The 14,804-nt window shown below is 38.5% G+C and overlaps 1 protein-coding gene across 4 annotated transcripts in view; it reads left to right on the top strand.

The window, feature by feature from the left end:
- The first annotated feature begins 285 nt into the window (after positions 1–285).
- The window catches only part of LOC149140986 (nucleoporin), a 94,334-nt gene continuing 79,815 nt past the window's right edge, over positions 286–14,804 (top strand). For 2 of the 4 annotated variants that reach the window (XM_089453350.1, XM_089453352.1), the window contains exons 1-4: positions 286–748; positions 1,182–1,453; positions 1,764–2,510; positions 2,677–9,216. In XM_089453350.1, the coding sequence (XP_089309476.1) occupies positions 1,403–1,453; positions 1,764–2,510; positions 2,677–9,216 (7,338 nt within the window). In that variant the 5' untranslated portion in view covers positions 286–748; positions 1,182–1,402. Of the gene's footprint in view, positions 749–1,181; positions 1,454–1,763; positions 2,511–2,665; positions 9,217–14,804 lie in introns of those variants that run through there. The other 2 variants (XM_089453351.1, XM_089453353.1) reach the window with 2 other exon arrangements.

Genomic DNA, 14,804 nt, shown 5'->3' with positions numbered 1-14,804 from the left:
AGTGCTCCTGCAACGAATGATGATAAAGTTGTTGAAATAAAGCAATCCAAATCAGAATGTGAAAGGCAACCATCCCAACCACAATTCCACGAGTGAGAAAATATTTTAAAAAAATTGCCGCTTTGAGACCCCTTAGCATTTCTTTTTGTTGCGTAACAGCTGCTGTTTCTGTGTTTTTCATCATGGTTATTATAGTTTGAGTTGTCTTAAGTGTTTCATTGATAGGCATATCATTCGCTGTTTGGTGTATAACCTTTTTTTATCAATATCTTCTCCTCTATCCATATTCCTCGCGGCGGGTCAACAAGTTTCCATTGGTGGGCCTTTCTACTTCTGTCCCACTCTTCATGTCCAATTTTCTCCACGCACCGGTTTCGCGTGTTCTCCGATTCCCCGGTTTATATTTCAACCCCCAAACCTTCAAAATAGCAATGGATGGGGTAATGGGCCGTATAAACAGGCGTGGGTGTTCAAAATCAGACTGCTCTGCACTCAATGAAGAAGTATCAGGGAATCACTAAAGTTAAATGAGGTGTCATGCAAGGATTCCCTGTTCTCTCTTGAGTAATAAGCTGGAGAGGGATTTGTAAAGCATCGGAATCGAACTGGCTATTCATGTTTGGAATCGAACTGGCTATTCATTTTTATAACCCTGGCAGGCTAATTGTATATAAAAAACATCAGGGCATTGGATCAGCTCGGACCCTATCAGCAGTCCAGACTGCAATTTTGATCTCAATTCACTGGAGTCAGTATCAAGTCCCTGACCTCTGATTTTAAGTTTGTTTATCAGATCTAACAATTGGACATACATTAATTTGATCTTTCTTTTATTATTTTTATTTTCAATTTGATGGGATTGTCTCTTCCATACATTTAGCCCATCGGCATGGTCAGTGTGGTGGGCTTCTTTCAGCTTTAGGGTTTGGGGCAAGAATTGTGCTAATTGATGCATTTGTAAGGGATACATTGCACACTCGCACCAAATTCATATGTCATTGATCCAACCTGGATGGTTATAATAATTTGGCTCTATGATCGATGAAATTAGGTGTTTTGAATAGGCGCTGACTATATTTAGAAATTGGTTGCAAGCTGGCATTTGTAGAGTATTTTCGACGTCTTTAACGTTTATTCTTCTATCACATATTGATCGACGCAATTAGCTGTATTAAATGCAGGCCCTAGCTTGATGCGTGGTATTTGCTTTCCTTGATTGCAAATGCACAGTTTATGATCCCTTTGGAACACAGTTGCGGCGTCGGGATCACATTTAGTTTATTTATTTGGCTAAGCAGAAGGCATGATCGTCCCTATTGGTCATTTCTTTTGTAAGGATCTAGTGCCTTGTTTTGCCTGTGAAGTGGGTGGGTGAAACACTTCGAAGGCTTGATTCGAAGCAATGGATAAGCAGAAGAGCAAAGTTGATTTGCGAGCCGCTGGTAAAAAAAGAGTACGTATTGCAATGTTTTTCTATTTTGTAAGAAATGAAATGGCACTGAGAAGAGAAATAAATATACAAAAACATTTAATAGAATTTAGGAACCGAAAAGAGCCTATTTTATTTTTTTATTTCAATCAAATGTCTGATATTCTTGTGGAAATTGGAAATGTCATGTAATCTTTTGTAACCTTCCACATACAGCTTGATGTTGTCGATAACAGTTGTCTTGTTCTTTATTTATTTCCGGTCAGTACGGGGATATTTGATATTCTACTTCTTAGTCATGTGTTCATTTTCACATTTGTTTGTGTCTTACCAGCTTGAGGAATTCAGGCAGAAGAAACAGAATAAAGGAAGCCATACTAAGTCTTCAGATAAACCTAAAAATTATGCAGAGGTAACATCGATGGAAACTACCTTGGATCCGGATCATAAACAGGATTCTGAATTGGAGGCTGGCGTTCCTTCCAAATTACCTGAAGATGATGATAATTCCAATACGGGAGTGGATACAAGCAGGATGGAACAGTTGGGAGATGAAAAGGGTACACGTTTGGCCACCGCTGGGCTTTCCACAGATGAGGTTCTATCAAGCGGTGAACCGGTTGGTTTAGATGGGTTGGTTGATGGTGTTCAGCAGGGAAAGTCAGAACCTAGTGAAGGGCATGGGAATTCGACAGCGGAGACTATTGCCATTGATGCTGGTAGGGCAGACTCTGTGAACAATGCAGTTTTCTTCCTTAATCGAGAGGAAGCACATGGAAGTTCAGCTGTTGATCCCCTGCCTGAACATGGGATCTCTTTAGTAAGTTCTAACATGATCACAGTTACAGACCCAGAGAGTACACAAACTGATCCTAGTCACCCTGATCAAGAGAACCTTGGAAAATCTGCTGTAAAGGAGTCTGACCATGAGCTTGTAACTTCTGCATCTGATGCCCTGCAAGAAATAAGGTATATATCCCCTGGTGATGGTGCTTCTGTGGAAAGCCAAGATGCTGATTTTATCGTCAACGAAACCTTCCATGACGGCAAAAGTTTACATTCAGGAAGTCCAAGTAATCAGGTAATAGGGATATCACTTTCAACCAAATAAACCCATTATGATTTCTGGATGTTTGAAATTAGGCTAGGCTCATTTGGCGTTCTAATTGTCTTCATAGGGTTAAAACTTGTGATGAATTTCTCCGTATAATTATATTCTCAGTTTGTGTTGGTTAGGGCCGGTGCAGGAAATGTGTTCTTCAGAGGCTGATCAACAGAAAATCAGAGAGGGATCTTTACTGCAAGTGGCACAGGTTGATGCTGGAGGACCTTTGCTGGTGTTATCTACGGGTGATCCACAACCTTGTGACATGAGTCTGATGCCTCAGCCGGAAGATGAGAAAAGCACAGTTATGGTACTGAAGAAAGCATTTGAGGATGCTCCAGACCAATTGGCAACTGCAGAAGAGAGAAAAGCAGTAGTAGAAATGTCATGTGAGGGTCCTTCAGAACCAGCAACAAATTTTGAAGGAAAAAATACAAACTCTGAACATGTGAACTCGAAGATTGAGAGTAAAGGTCTTTTGTCTGAACTCACTGCATGCAAGGAGGGTTTTATACAAGCAAGTGAAGAGGATATCCATCTTACGGAGCAATCTAGATCCCATGAGCTGAAGGAGGACCAATTTGCAAAAGAGAAATTACTTTTGGATGCTGAACTTAAGCGCCTAATTGGTGAGAATTTCACTCTTAAAAGAGATCTTGAAGAATCTATTAAAAAGCTGCACGAGACACAGGAGCATGAATATTTGGTACTAGCAGAGCAGAGTGCCAATAAAGGATTGGCGGAGGAAAATGCAAAGCTCCTTAGTGAATTACAACGGTGGAAGCTGAAAGAGGACCAATTTACAGAGGATAAATTGCATATGGAAGCTGAACTCAAGGGGCTAGTTGGTGAGAATATCACTCTTAAAAGAGATCTTGAAGAATCTATTCGAAATTTGCATGAGAAACAGGAGCTTGAATATTTGCTTAGAGCTGAGCAGAATGCCAACAAAGGATTGGTAGAGGAAAATACTAAGCTGATTGCTGAATTGCAACTATTGAAGCAGACACTTGCTGACTTAGAAGAGGAAAAAGCACAGCTGGCTTCTGATTTTCAGGAATTGAGAACCAAGATGCTAGCTGAAACGGAAGCAAAAATGTCACTCCTGCTTGAGATAGAAAGTGCTCAGCAGAAAGTTCATGAACTCCTTGAAGAAAGGGGTGTACTCAAGGGGTCTATAGAAGCAAATAATGTTGAAATGGAAAACATGAGAAAGGAAAGGCTTTTAGCATTAGATGATCTTCAAAAATCCCAAGAGCAGGAGAGCACTTTGATAAATTGCATAAATCAAAATGAACTGGAACTTCTGACTTTGCGGCAGAAGCTAAGAGAAATGGAAGCAGAGAAAGTGGCTGTCTTGTGTAAAATGAAGGATGAAGATCAAATTGCTATAGCAGCAGACTCGTTGAATGTTAAAGAGGTAGACAAGATGTCTAAAGAGCCACAATACAATGAACTCTCTCTCATTTATGAGATAGAGAAATTTTCCAGGGAGGTGAATGAAAGAGAAGCAGAATCACTCAATAAATTGGAAAATCTCAGTTGTCAGCTGCAAATGACTATTGATGAAAAGAATGCACTTTTGATGAGACTGGACGAGCAGGCTAGTGTAAAAATGGAGATGGACAAGAATTATAAGCTAGTGGCTCGTGAAATAATTGAAATGAGAGCATTAATTGATAACGTGCATAAAGAAAAAGATAATTTAGTTGGTAGCATTGAAGAGTATGAGCTAGACACATGTTCCATGCTCATGGAAACTGCTCTGGTTGATGGAGAGCAGATAAAGCAACTTGGGGTTCAGACATGTCAACTTAAAGAGGAGCTCCAACAAATACTTGAGGATAAAGTTAAACTAATGGGTGAACTCGATATATTCAAAGCTTCTCTTGAAAAATTAAGCTGTGAGAAAGAAGAATTAAATCAGGATCTTCATTTGACAAGAGATGAACTAGAGCAAATCAAATGTAAATTTGGCATAAAGGTGAAATTTGAAGGAGAAAAAGGTGAACTTGTTGAAGAGGGTACAACTATCGAAAATGTTAAAGAGGAAAATGACCGTTTATTGAAAGATGTAGAGAATCTAACACATCGTATTAGAGAACTTGAAAGTGAATATGCAGAGATGAAGTTCGAGTACAGTTCAATGCAGCAGGAACTCCATGCACTGGAAGCTGCCAGAGAACAATTGCAGAAGGAATGCTCCAATCTGGTGCAAGACTCAACAGGTGCAAATAATCTGCTGGAGGAATTACAGCAGGAGAATGCAGTTTTAAAACAAAAATGTGAATCACTTTTGAAAGAAGTTGAGGATTCCACAGTTGATAGGGCTAGATTAGATTCCGAAATTCATACTCTCAAAGATCAACTTAATGCTTGTGCAGAAGTTAGCGAGTCAGCAAAGCATGGACTACTGGAAGTAGAGAAAGAGGATGCACAACTTGCCACAGATTTTGAGTCATGCAAGAGAAATTTAGGGGAATTGGATTTTTCAAGTAAGTTGGAGAAAGCTGCATTAAACATTGAAGTCATGGACCTGCAGCAACAGATCACCAAGCAAGATCCTGAGCATGCTGATAAAATGTCAGTTCTGAAAGCACACCTGAATGAGGTTCAATCAACTTCAGAAAAGCTTCAGAAAATAGTCCGGGAAATGCTTACAGATCCAGGTAACTTTGGCAAGGGAAGTGCAAGGGTGCGTAAAGGTGTTTCAAAATTAATTCGGGCTTTTGAGTCCAAGGCCCAGCTTGATGATGTAATACTGGAAACAGAGCCTATGCTAGGAACAGAGGATCGATTGCAAGAATTACATGAAAAGGCTCATGAGGCAAGTGTTTCTAGTTCTGTACAGGATGGAAACATTCTGTTGCAACATCTTAGGGAAGCAGATGGTGAGATAGGATGCTTGAAAGCTACTCTGACATTGATTCAAAGCGATGCCGATATAATTAAGCAGCAGCTTATGGAAGAAGAGCAACAGAAAGGGTATTTGACAACCACTCTGAAGCAGGTAGAGGTTGATATTGATATACTTAAGCAAGAAAAGAAAACACAGGAGGAGAATTTGGCAATATTGGCAGAGAAAAATGAGCAACTCATGGAACAGGTATTGCAAGGTACTTCTCAAATTGATGATTTGAATTGTCAACTAAACAATTTGAAGCAGGATACTTTTGAGAATTCAGCAGCATTGGAGAAACAGTTAGAGGCGTTACAGATAGAATTTGGTGAGAAGACATCTTCATTAGAGGAAGAGAAAAGTTTGTGTGTTGCTGCAATGCTTCATGCTGCAGATAGTCTAGAGGAATCCATCCAACAGGTTTCTTCTGATTTCTGTTCTGAATCAGAATGCTCAACTGTTAATCTCCGCCTTGCTACTCTTGTCAACGCTACCATACAAAAAATGAACAACTTGAGGAGCTTGGAGATAAAACTTGAATTGTGTTGTCGTGAGAATATAGAGATACAAAGATCATTTGAAGAACTCACTCAGAAATTTGAACTCATCCAGCAAGAGAGAGAATCAGTTGTTAGGGTACTTAATAAGATTCACAGTAGGCTTAGAGATTTGATTGGACTACAAGATAGAATGAATGCAGAAAATGGAGAGACACATCATTCTCTAAATGTTGAGACTATTGACACGGAAGGAGATGGACAAAGTGCAGACGCTGTCTTATCTTTTGATATCATGTCTGATGAATTAGATAAATTTGCTGAACAGTTGCAGAAGAGAATTGAAGAAAGATCACAGTTTGAAACCATAGTGGGTGAGCTTGAGTCTGCTTTATGTACAAAGAATAAATTTATTCAAGATCTTAATGCCAACTGTGCAGAGCTGTCTAAAAAGTGCATTGAAAATGAGACAGAATTTGAAGGGAAACGTGCTAGCATGGTCTCCCAACTAGCTGAACTCTCTGTGGAGAAGGAAACTTTGTTGTCAGAGTTGGCTGCTGTTCAGAGGGCATTCGTAGAACGGGAAGAACTGATGAAAGACACTTTGGAGATGCAGTCTCAATCAAAAAGGCACTTGGAAGCCATGTCAGAGAAGTTGGTTACTGCCATTAAAGAAGTTATTCAAGATGAAATCTCTGTTGCTGATCCAGACATGCAAATAATTTCTCCTCTAGAAAGTTATGTACATTTGGTTATTGGAAAGTACAAGGCATCTCTTGAACAAAATGACAGGTTTCAGAGATGTGTAGAAGAGTTGGTATCACGACCTGATGATGATTCTAAGGAGGAAACTCAGTTGCCTCTGGATGTTGCCTTGAGAGAAGCCTTCAATTGCAAAGAGAGGGAACTGTCTCAGTTACGTCAGAGACTTGATGAGGTGGATCCAGTAATATCTCAACAGGAGGAACAAATGAGGGAACTCAGAGAAAAAAATTCATCTCTGAGAGAAAAGCTTAGCATGGCTGTATCTAAAGGCAAGGCATTGGTTCAGCAACGTGATGCATTGAAACATTCATTGACTGAGAAGTCAAATGAGCTAGATATGTGTTGGCAAGAACTGCAGGCGAAAACTGCTGCATTGCATGAGGCTGAAACAAAGATCAAATCATATGGAGAGGCTGGAGAACGTGTTGAGGCATTGGAGTCAGAATTAGCATATATTCGGAATTCAGCAAATAGTCTTCGAGAATCCTTTTTCCATAAAGACACCATTCTTCAGAAAATAGAAGAAATTCTGGAGGAGCTGAATTTACCAGAGCAATTTCATTCCATGGAAATTATTGAACAAATTGAGTGGCTTGCAAGGTCATATTCTGTTGAAAGTGATCCACTTTCTAGGAGCTTGGACCAGAGAATGCCTCGAAGAGATGATGAAGATGATGCCAGTTTTAGGGCATCAAATTCAGAGTTAGATGCTGTCAACTTGAGTCAAAGTCAATTGATTGAAGATTTAAGAAGGAAACACGAGGAACTTCAGGGTAAATACTTAAGTCTGGCTGAACAATCTGATATGTTAGAGCAGTCTTTACTGGAAAGGAATCATCTTATTCAAAGATGGGAAGGGGTCTTGGACAGTGTTGAGATGCCAGCTTCAGTAAAATCACTGGAACCAGAGGATCGAATTGAGTGGCTAGGAAGAGCATTGAATCAAGCTCATCAGGATGTGGCTGATGCTCAACAGCAGATTGAACATGTGCAGAGTGCTAGTAACACTGAACTAGAAGAATTACAGGGGAATATGCTTATACTGGAGGCTAATCTTTCAACAGAAAAGCTCGAGAAAGAGCTTTTTTCAAAAAAAGTTGAGGAGCTTAATTGCAAATATGAGAGTCTGACTGAGCAAGCAGCTAAAGATGTATATGATAAAGAAACATTATCTAAAAACCTTGCTTATTTTGAGGCAAAAGTTCTTGAGCTAGAGTCTAACTTGAAAACCGGTAATTCTGACACAGAAGGTATGATAAGAAGATTGGTTGATATGGTTGGAGAAGTGTTTGAGGGTGAAATTCTGAACGAAATCCCTTCTAGTTACACTACTGAGTATTTGGAAGAATGTCTTAGGAAGCTTGTAGATAGGTTTAAAGTTTTATCTGAAGAAGTTAACATGCTTAAGGTAACTAATCAAGAGGAAGTTGTGGGCACTGTTACTCCTTCACATGATGCACAAGTGCTGTCGAGGCTTCAGGTTGAATTTGATGCAAAGGAGCAAGAGTTATTGGAAGTGCGTAGGAAGCAAGAAGAAGCCACTGAAGCTGTGGCATCATATAAGAGTGAGCAAGATAAGCTCATTGAGGAATGCAGAAAATATTCTGAAGAGATAGAAGTTATGAAAAAGGAAAGAGATGCGTTCCAAATACAGCTTGAGCAGTCTGAGCAAAAAGTGGCTGGGACAAGGGAGAAGTTAAGCATGGCAGTGAAAAAAGGCAAGGGAGTAGTTCAGCAACGTGACAGCTTGAAACAGCTTGTGGATGAAAAAGCAGCAGAACTTGAACAGCTAAGAAGGGAGCTTCAGGTGCGTGAATATGCAATTAACGAGTCTGAACAAAAAATTAGAGACCTATCAAGTGCTCTAGACCACTTTAAAATGTTAGAATCAGAACTCATTTATTCAAGAAAGCATGCTACAGAGCTAGAACAATCTTTGTCTGAGAGCAATGAAATGATGCAAAGAGTGATGACTGCATTAGATGCTATTGATTCTATTCATCAATTTCAGTTTGGGGATCCAGTCGAGGTGATTGAATGGCTCGGTAAATCATTTCAAAACTTGCAAGGTAAAATAGTATCAGCTGAAGAAGATGTTAGGAAATCAAAAAGAGCTGCAGAATTACTGGTCGCAGAGTTGGATGAGGTCCATGGAAGAATGGATACCCTTGAGGATGAATTAGCAAAGGCAGAAAGTGAAATTGTAACTCTTAATAAAGAAAAGAATGCAGCTGAAGCTGCAAAGGAAGATGCCATTTGTCGCCTTGAGCATGCAGTAGCTGCTCAAGCAGAAGAACACAATCAGGCGTCAATTAAAAACTCTGGACTTCTAAACTTATGCACTGGTCTTGAGCAGTTGAGGAAAGAACATGGTTTCTTACTTCCTCTGTTAGCTAATGATTTTCTTAAGAAATTGGAGCTTTTGAAAAATATGGAGGATATTTTGCAAGGAGTCTTTAATCAGCTTGCGGGTTTAGAAGTGCCCAAGGCAACTGGTATATTAACAAACCTGTCTGAAGAGGTAATGTCCTACTAATTGGTTATGTATTTGTTATTAGGTGATTTAGTCATATGGTTCATGTAATTGTGGAGATGCTGTGTAATTATTGTGTTTGCTTGGGAGTTGTAATAGGTTACTGTATCTTTTGTTTGCTTTGTGACAAATGCATGTCCCCTAGTTTTGGTTCCTGGTGATACTTTGGCATGTTTGGGTAAAACCATTTTTTATCACACGTGTGCATTTCAGCTTTTTCATTAGTGTATGTCATACCAAAGTGTTTATATCATTTAAAATCTCTTCAGGTAAATTTAATAGGTCTTGTTTTTGGGTTTATCTTTAGCGGAAGTTTAAGAATGCTCTGCAATTTCATGTCATCTCTGATCAAATGGTGCCTGTGCCTGCCATCCTGTAGAACACCTAAGGCTAGTCTGTTTAGTGCTTCATTGATCTGCCATCTGTCCTGTTTTTCAAAAATGTATGCAGCTTGTGCCTATTAATCCACCTGAGGATTCAAATTTTGATTAGAAATGTACCTGCCCCTGTTTCAACCTTTTTTGCCCCAAAATTATGTCATGCTGTAACAGACCAAAAATTGGCTGAATAAAAATAGATAAAATATTCAATACCCACTCACACAGCAGTGTAATCCAAACCATTAGACAACGAATATTCAAAGTTTGCTCATTATATATGTAAGGGTGCACGTAAACGTAGCAAAATTATATTAAAGTTTCTTTCTCTTGGTGAATGGCTTCAACAGCTATTGCTATTTGATGTTTTAAATTAGTTGGCACCATTAGGCAACATATTGCCAGTGGGTACCATTTGAGCAGCCTATTTCCCTTCTAGGTTTCAATCTTAAAATCACACAATTCCCATCTCAAGTGGTGTAGGAGGAAGGGGTATTTGTTTGAACATCTTGAAATGAGGGTCCACTAAAATTTTAATGTCGAAAATTGAAATCTAAGTTAATCAACATTAACTTTAAGAATTAATAATAATTAAATACAACTCCAAAAGGGAGGTTGAGTGGCTGGCATGATTTGGTCAAAGGTTTAGGAAGGGCCTAAAGTCTAGACCATGTTTTGTGTTTTTAAAGGGGTTATTAGTGCTTTGTTTGGGGCTGTATGGAATTTGCTGGTTCAGGACTGAACAGGCCGGTTGGACAGGTACATAGCTGACTAGTTGGGATGGGGACCAAATTGGTCCAAGATTGGTTTTGGTTCTAATTGGTCTGAACTAGCCATATCTGATAACTATGGTTTGGATTATCTTTGTTAGATTGCAAAACATGGTTATCATTTGTTAGGTTCTAAAGCATGTGGAATATTTCACTGCTCAGATATTTCAGAGTAACAGGGTCCCTGTTTGCTGTATAATGTATCTGGTCTTGGCTTTCTATCGGTGTTTGAGTATTGGATCTCTCAATAGATGTGAATGACAAATCATCTAAAGGAGAGAAATAAATAAATCATTATCCTTCTTTGAACTGGAGGAATGTAAGGTCCTATTGAGTTTTTCTTTTTACATGAAAGCCAGAACTGTAATAGGAAGAGCTGGTGCATGCTCATAAGATAATGTAAACTACAAAATTTTAAAGTTCCTTAAATTTCTGGTCAGCATATATGCCTGAATAGTGAACACTAAAAAAAGTCAATATTTCATTGTCCTTTGAGTCTGGAGGACTCTAACATGCAAACTATTGTTACTGTGAGCTCTGTTGTTGAGCACAATATATGCTTCTTATGTACAGCATGTTTTTAACTACTGTTAACCTTCCCTATTGAGCTTCTTGAACCTTGAAATGGCCTTTTTTTATTTTGAGAGAGGGTGATTAGGAGACTACTGTGGGTCACATGGACAGTAAAGAGTGAAAAGATAAGCAGTAAGAACCATGATGAAATAAGTTTTAAGTGGCCAGTTCGGACTTCCCAATGTGGGTGTCAAATAAACATGCAGTTATGTTTTAACTTTGAACCCCGAGCTTCACCAACCCAAAATGGACAAAATATACAATAACTCTTTAGAATGTGTTGGGAATCATGATTGCTGTTATACCAAAACTCGCAGGTGTTAGTCAACGATCGCATTGCCAGAGATAAGGATCCACGAGAGGCGGTTATTCCATGTCATGAAACACATGGGGAGTGTTGGTTTATCCAATGTCCAACAATCTCCCCCCCAACCCAAGCTGGGTGTGTATCGAACTCATGACTTACGCCCTGATACCACTTGTTAGGAATCACAATTGCCGTTATACCAAAACCGCAATTGTTAGTCAACAATCGCATCGCCAGAGATAAGGATCTACGAGAGGCGGTTAGTCTGTGTCACGAAACACACGGGGAGCGCTGGTTTATCCAATGTCCAACAGAATGCTCAATGTACTGGTATAAATATAGAATGGGAAGAATGGGTTTGCAATGGTTAGTATAGTCACATATGTTCTCATTATTACTTCTCACCATGCACGTACAAGCTTCAAATGATTTTTGTTGGAGTTCTTCACTTGCAGAACTGGAATTTTGGCTGTGAGAAAGCTAGTAACCGGTGGTATCCACTATATGGGTGATAAATTTGGTATTTGTGACTTGCTCTGATTCTGATACATGCAATGATGGCATTGGCGATCTCACACATTGGTGATTAATTTTATATTATTAGCCCCCTTGTTCTGATACATATTTTGAGAGTGCTGACGCCAAAACTGTCAAAGGGGTTTAAAAGAAGTCAAACTATTATGTGTTGAGAAAACAATGCAGATGCAAGTCAACAAAATTGACTATAGTTATCGGTAGAAAGCTATGGACAATACCTTTGCTTTTAAGAGATTGATAAAATAATCCTGACAATTACCTTGACATTACAGGCCTTTATTTGCAATCACCTTTATTATTAGTGTCAAGAGGGTCATCTTCATCGACCTTGGGTTTTAAGTGGCGAATCTTTTATCCATTACTTTTTAAAGAACTGTGAAGATGAGCATTTACAAGCCATTACAAAAATTGCCGCTGGTGTAAGATTCACTTACAGGCATTGACAAAATCTGTTATAACTTATTATGATAATATCACCAAATTCCAATGTGGCCGTTTATTGCTTGTATTTGTTGCAATAATTTGAGGTTTTGAAATTATTGTGATAATTTCAGTAATTATCACAATAATATGGCAATTGTCACCCTGTCCGTGTCAATATCTCCTTATAACCAGATTCTTGGTCTTTTAATGCTCAATTTGCAATAGTGAGTGAGGAGATTGAGCTCTGAAGTTACTGTGACCATTTTCCATCAAGCAAATAAGGGGAAATCTGTAGTTTTCATTACCATGATTCATCTCATGAGATACATTTATTTTTGTTTGACTTTATTTTGTATCATCCTGTCAGGACTTATGGCTCAAGACAGATCATATTTCAGTATCGATGTGTAGTGCACCACTTGACATCTTATATATCAGTTTTAATTTCATATTTATGTAGCATTATGTTTGTTTGACATTGTTGTTCTTTAGATGTTTAAAAAATTGAAAAAAATGATTATTTGTGCATTTTTTAAAGTTTCCTGATAGTTTTCGAGCTTTTCCTTGATATTGCCGATAATTGGACAAAATGTCATTGTTGACTTTGATTTCTTACTTTTATGCTCTAACAATATTCTTAATTAGGCACCAACAATGACATCTTTCTTGGATTATTTTCTAACTGCAGTTACAAGAAGGCCTTTTACAAGCATCTACAGTTATCTTTTTATAATCAACAGTTAGGTATTGGCTAAGGATCTCAATCACATGCATCGCATGAATTTTTATTATATAAATACAACTAGAGGCCTATACAAGCATCTTTAATGAGAACTGAATTAGAAATATCAAGAACTGAATTAGAAGAGGCCTATTCTATTGGAAGTTTTGCCATCAGTCTTCCCTCAAAAGCGTGGACTAGAGTTTGGTGTCTACCTGGTCAAGCCTAATGACAAAACAATTAGTAAATTCTTACATGGACTGAATGTATAACTGAAGGTTGATATTTATATCGTAACACACATGGAATACTTTCCATCAACATCTTCGTAACAACATTTTCTTTTACTAATAGACAATTGGAAATGACTGGTGATTTTTAATATGTGCTACAATGAAAAAAAAACATTTGAAACTACTACCATGGACGATAAAACTAAATGAGAGGATGTCAACATAGCATTACCTATTAGAGTACAGTCAAATTTTGTGGATTACTGAACATATTCCTTCAATACAATATAACAATATAGAAACTTAAGTCACATGACATGAGGACATGAAAATATGAGTATCCAACATGGGACATGTTGACCCTGGAAATAGGACATGGTGGACACTTTACACACAAACATGTAACTGTATATGCATATGTATGTATGCACACACACACACACACACACACACACACATATATATATTTTCCAAGGAAAAAAATCGGCCTCCCTTTCAACGTGAAGGCAATAGTGAGGTTGCTGGTACCAAGCCAGCTCACAGTTATACTCACTCAAGAGTGCTTGTCTCAGGGTCTAAGCCACTACAACAATATTCATGGAGGCATCAAAACTCAACATGTCACTAGCAAGAATTTGAACCTGGGTAGGTAGGATAGTAATCATTCCAAGCAACCGCCCAAGATAACTCCAATTGACACACACACACACACACATCAAATTTTGGGTATTGGGTACCACTTGGGGAAGAAAGTCAGCCTCCCTCTTAGCCCGAAGCCAAGAGACAGGTTGTTGGTATGAAGCCATCCCTCAATATAGACTCACTTAAGAGCACAACAAAGTTACTCTATTCTAGAGTGTCAACATGTCAACTTACGAGACTTGAACTTGGTTAGGGAGGATAAAAAACTATTGCGCCCAACCATCCAAGCTAAACTCAACTGACAAAATTTTTGGGCATTGGGTATCGCTTGGGGAAGAAAGTCAACTTCCCTCTCACCCCAAAGGCAAGAGAGAAGTTGCTGTTACTAGGCTAGCCCTCAATATAGACTCACTTAAAAGCACAACAAAGTTACTCTATTCCAAAGCGTTGGCATGTCAACAATGACATTATGAGACTTGAACCTAGGTGGGGAGGATAACAACTATTGCGCCCAACCGCCCAAGCTAAACTCAATTGACTATATATATATCACAAATACAAAAATGAAATATAAACGTAAAGATCCATATTTTAAAGAAAATAGAACATTTACAAATCACTTAGAATCCATAAAGTCTCAATTTCACCCTTCACTTGCACAATGAGAAACTGTAAGAGCTCTTTCCATTCAGTTGAAAGTGATAAAATAACAATGAAAAAATGCTTTTTAGAGTCAAATAGGTGGGACATGTGTTTGACATGTCTTGTTTTAGGATTGGAGTAGAGAAGTAAGGGTTCTGCTTGCCTAGGTGCTAAGGCTAGTAGAGGGACAGACAAGACAACCGCTTAGCAAAATATTAATTTATTTAACTATTTCCTAAAGTTGGACTTAGGAAAAATTTAAAAATCTTAAGTTAACTTATGACTTACCTCAACCATTAAGAGTGAAGGAGGAGCTTAGGTCGAAATTATAAGAGGAGATAGAGCGAGTAA

The sequence above is a fragment of the Pinus tabuliformis genome, chromosome X (genome assembly GCF_031772625.1).
Source record: "Pinus tabuliformis cultivar Carrire ecotype Pingquan chromosome X, CPIR1, whole genome shotgun sequence".
NCBI lineage: Eukaryota > Viridiplantae > Streptophyta > Pinopsida > Pinales > Pinaceae > Pinus > Pinus tabuliformis.
This window is presented reverse-complemented; position numbering and strand designations above follow the sequence as displayed.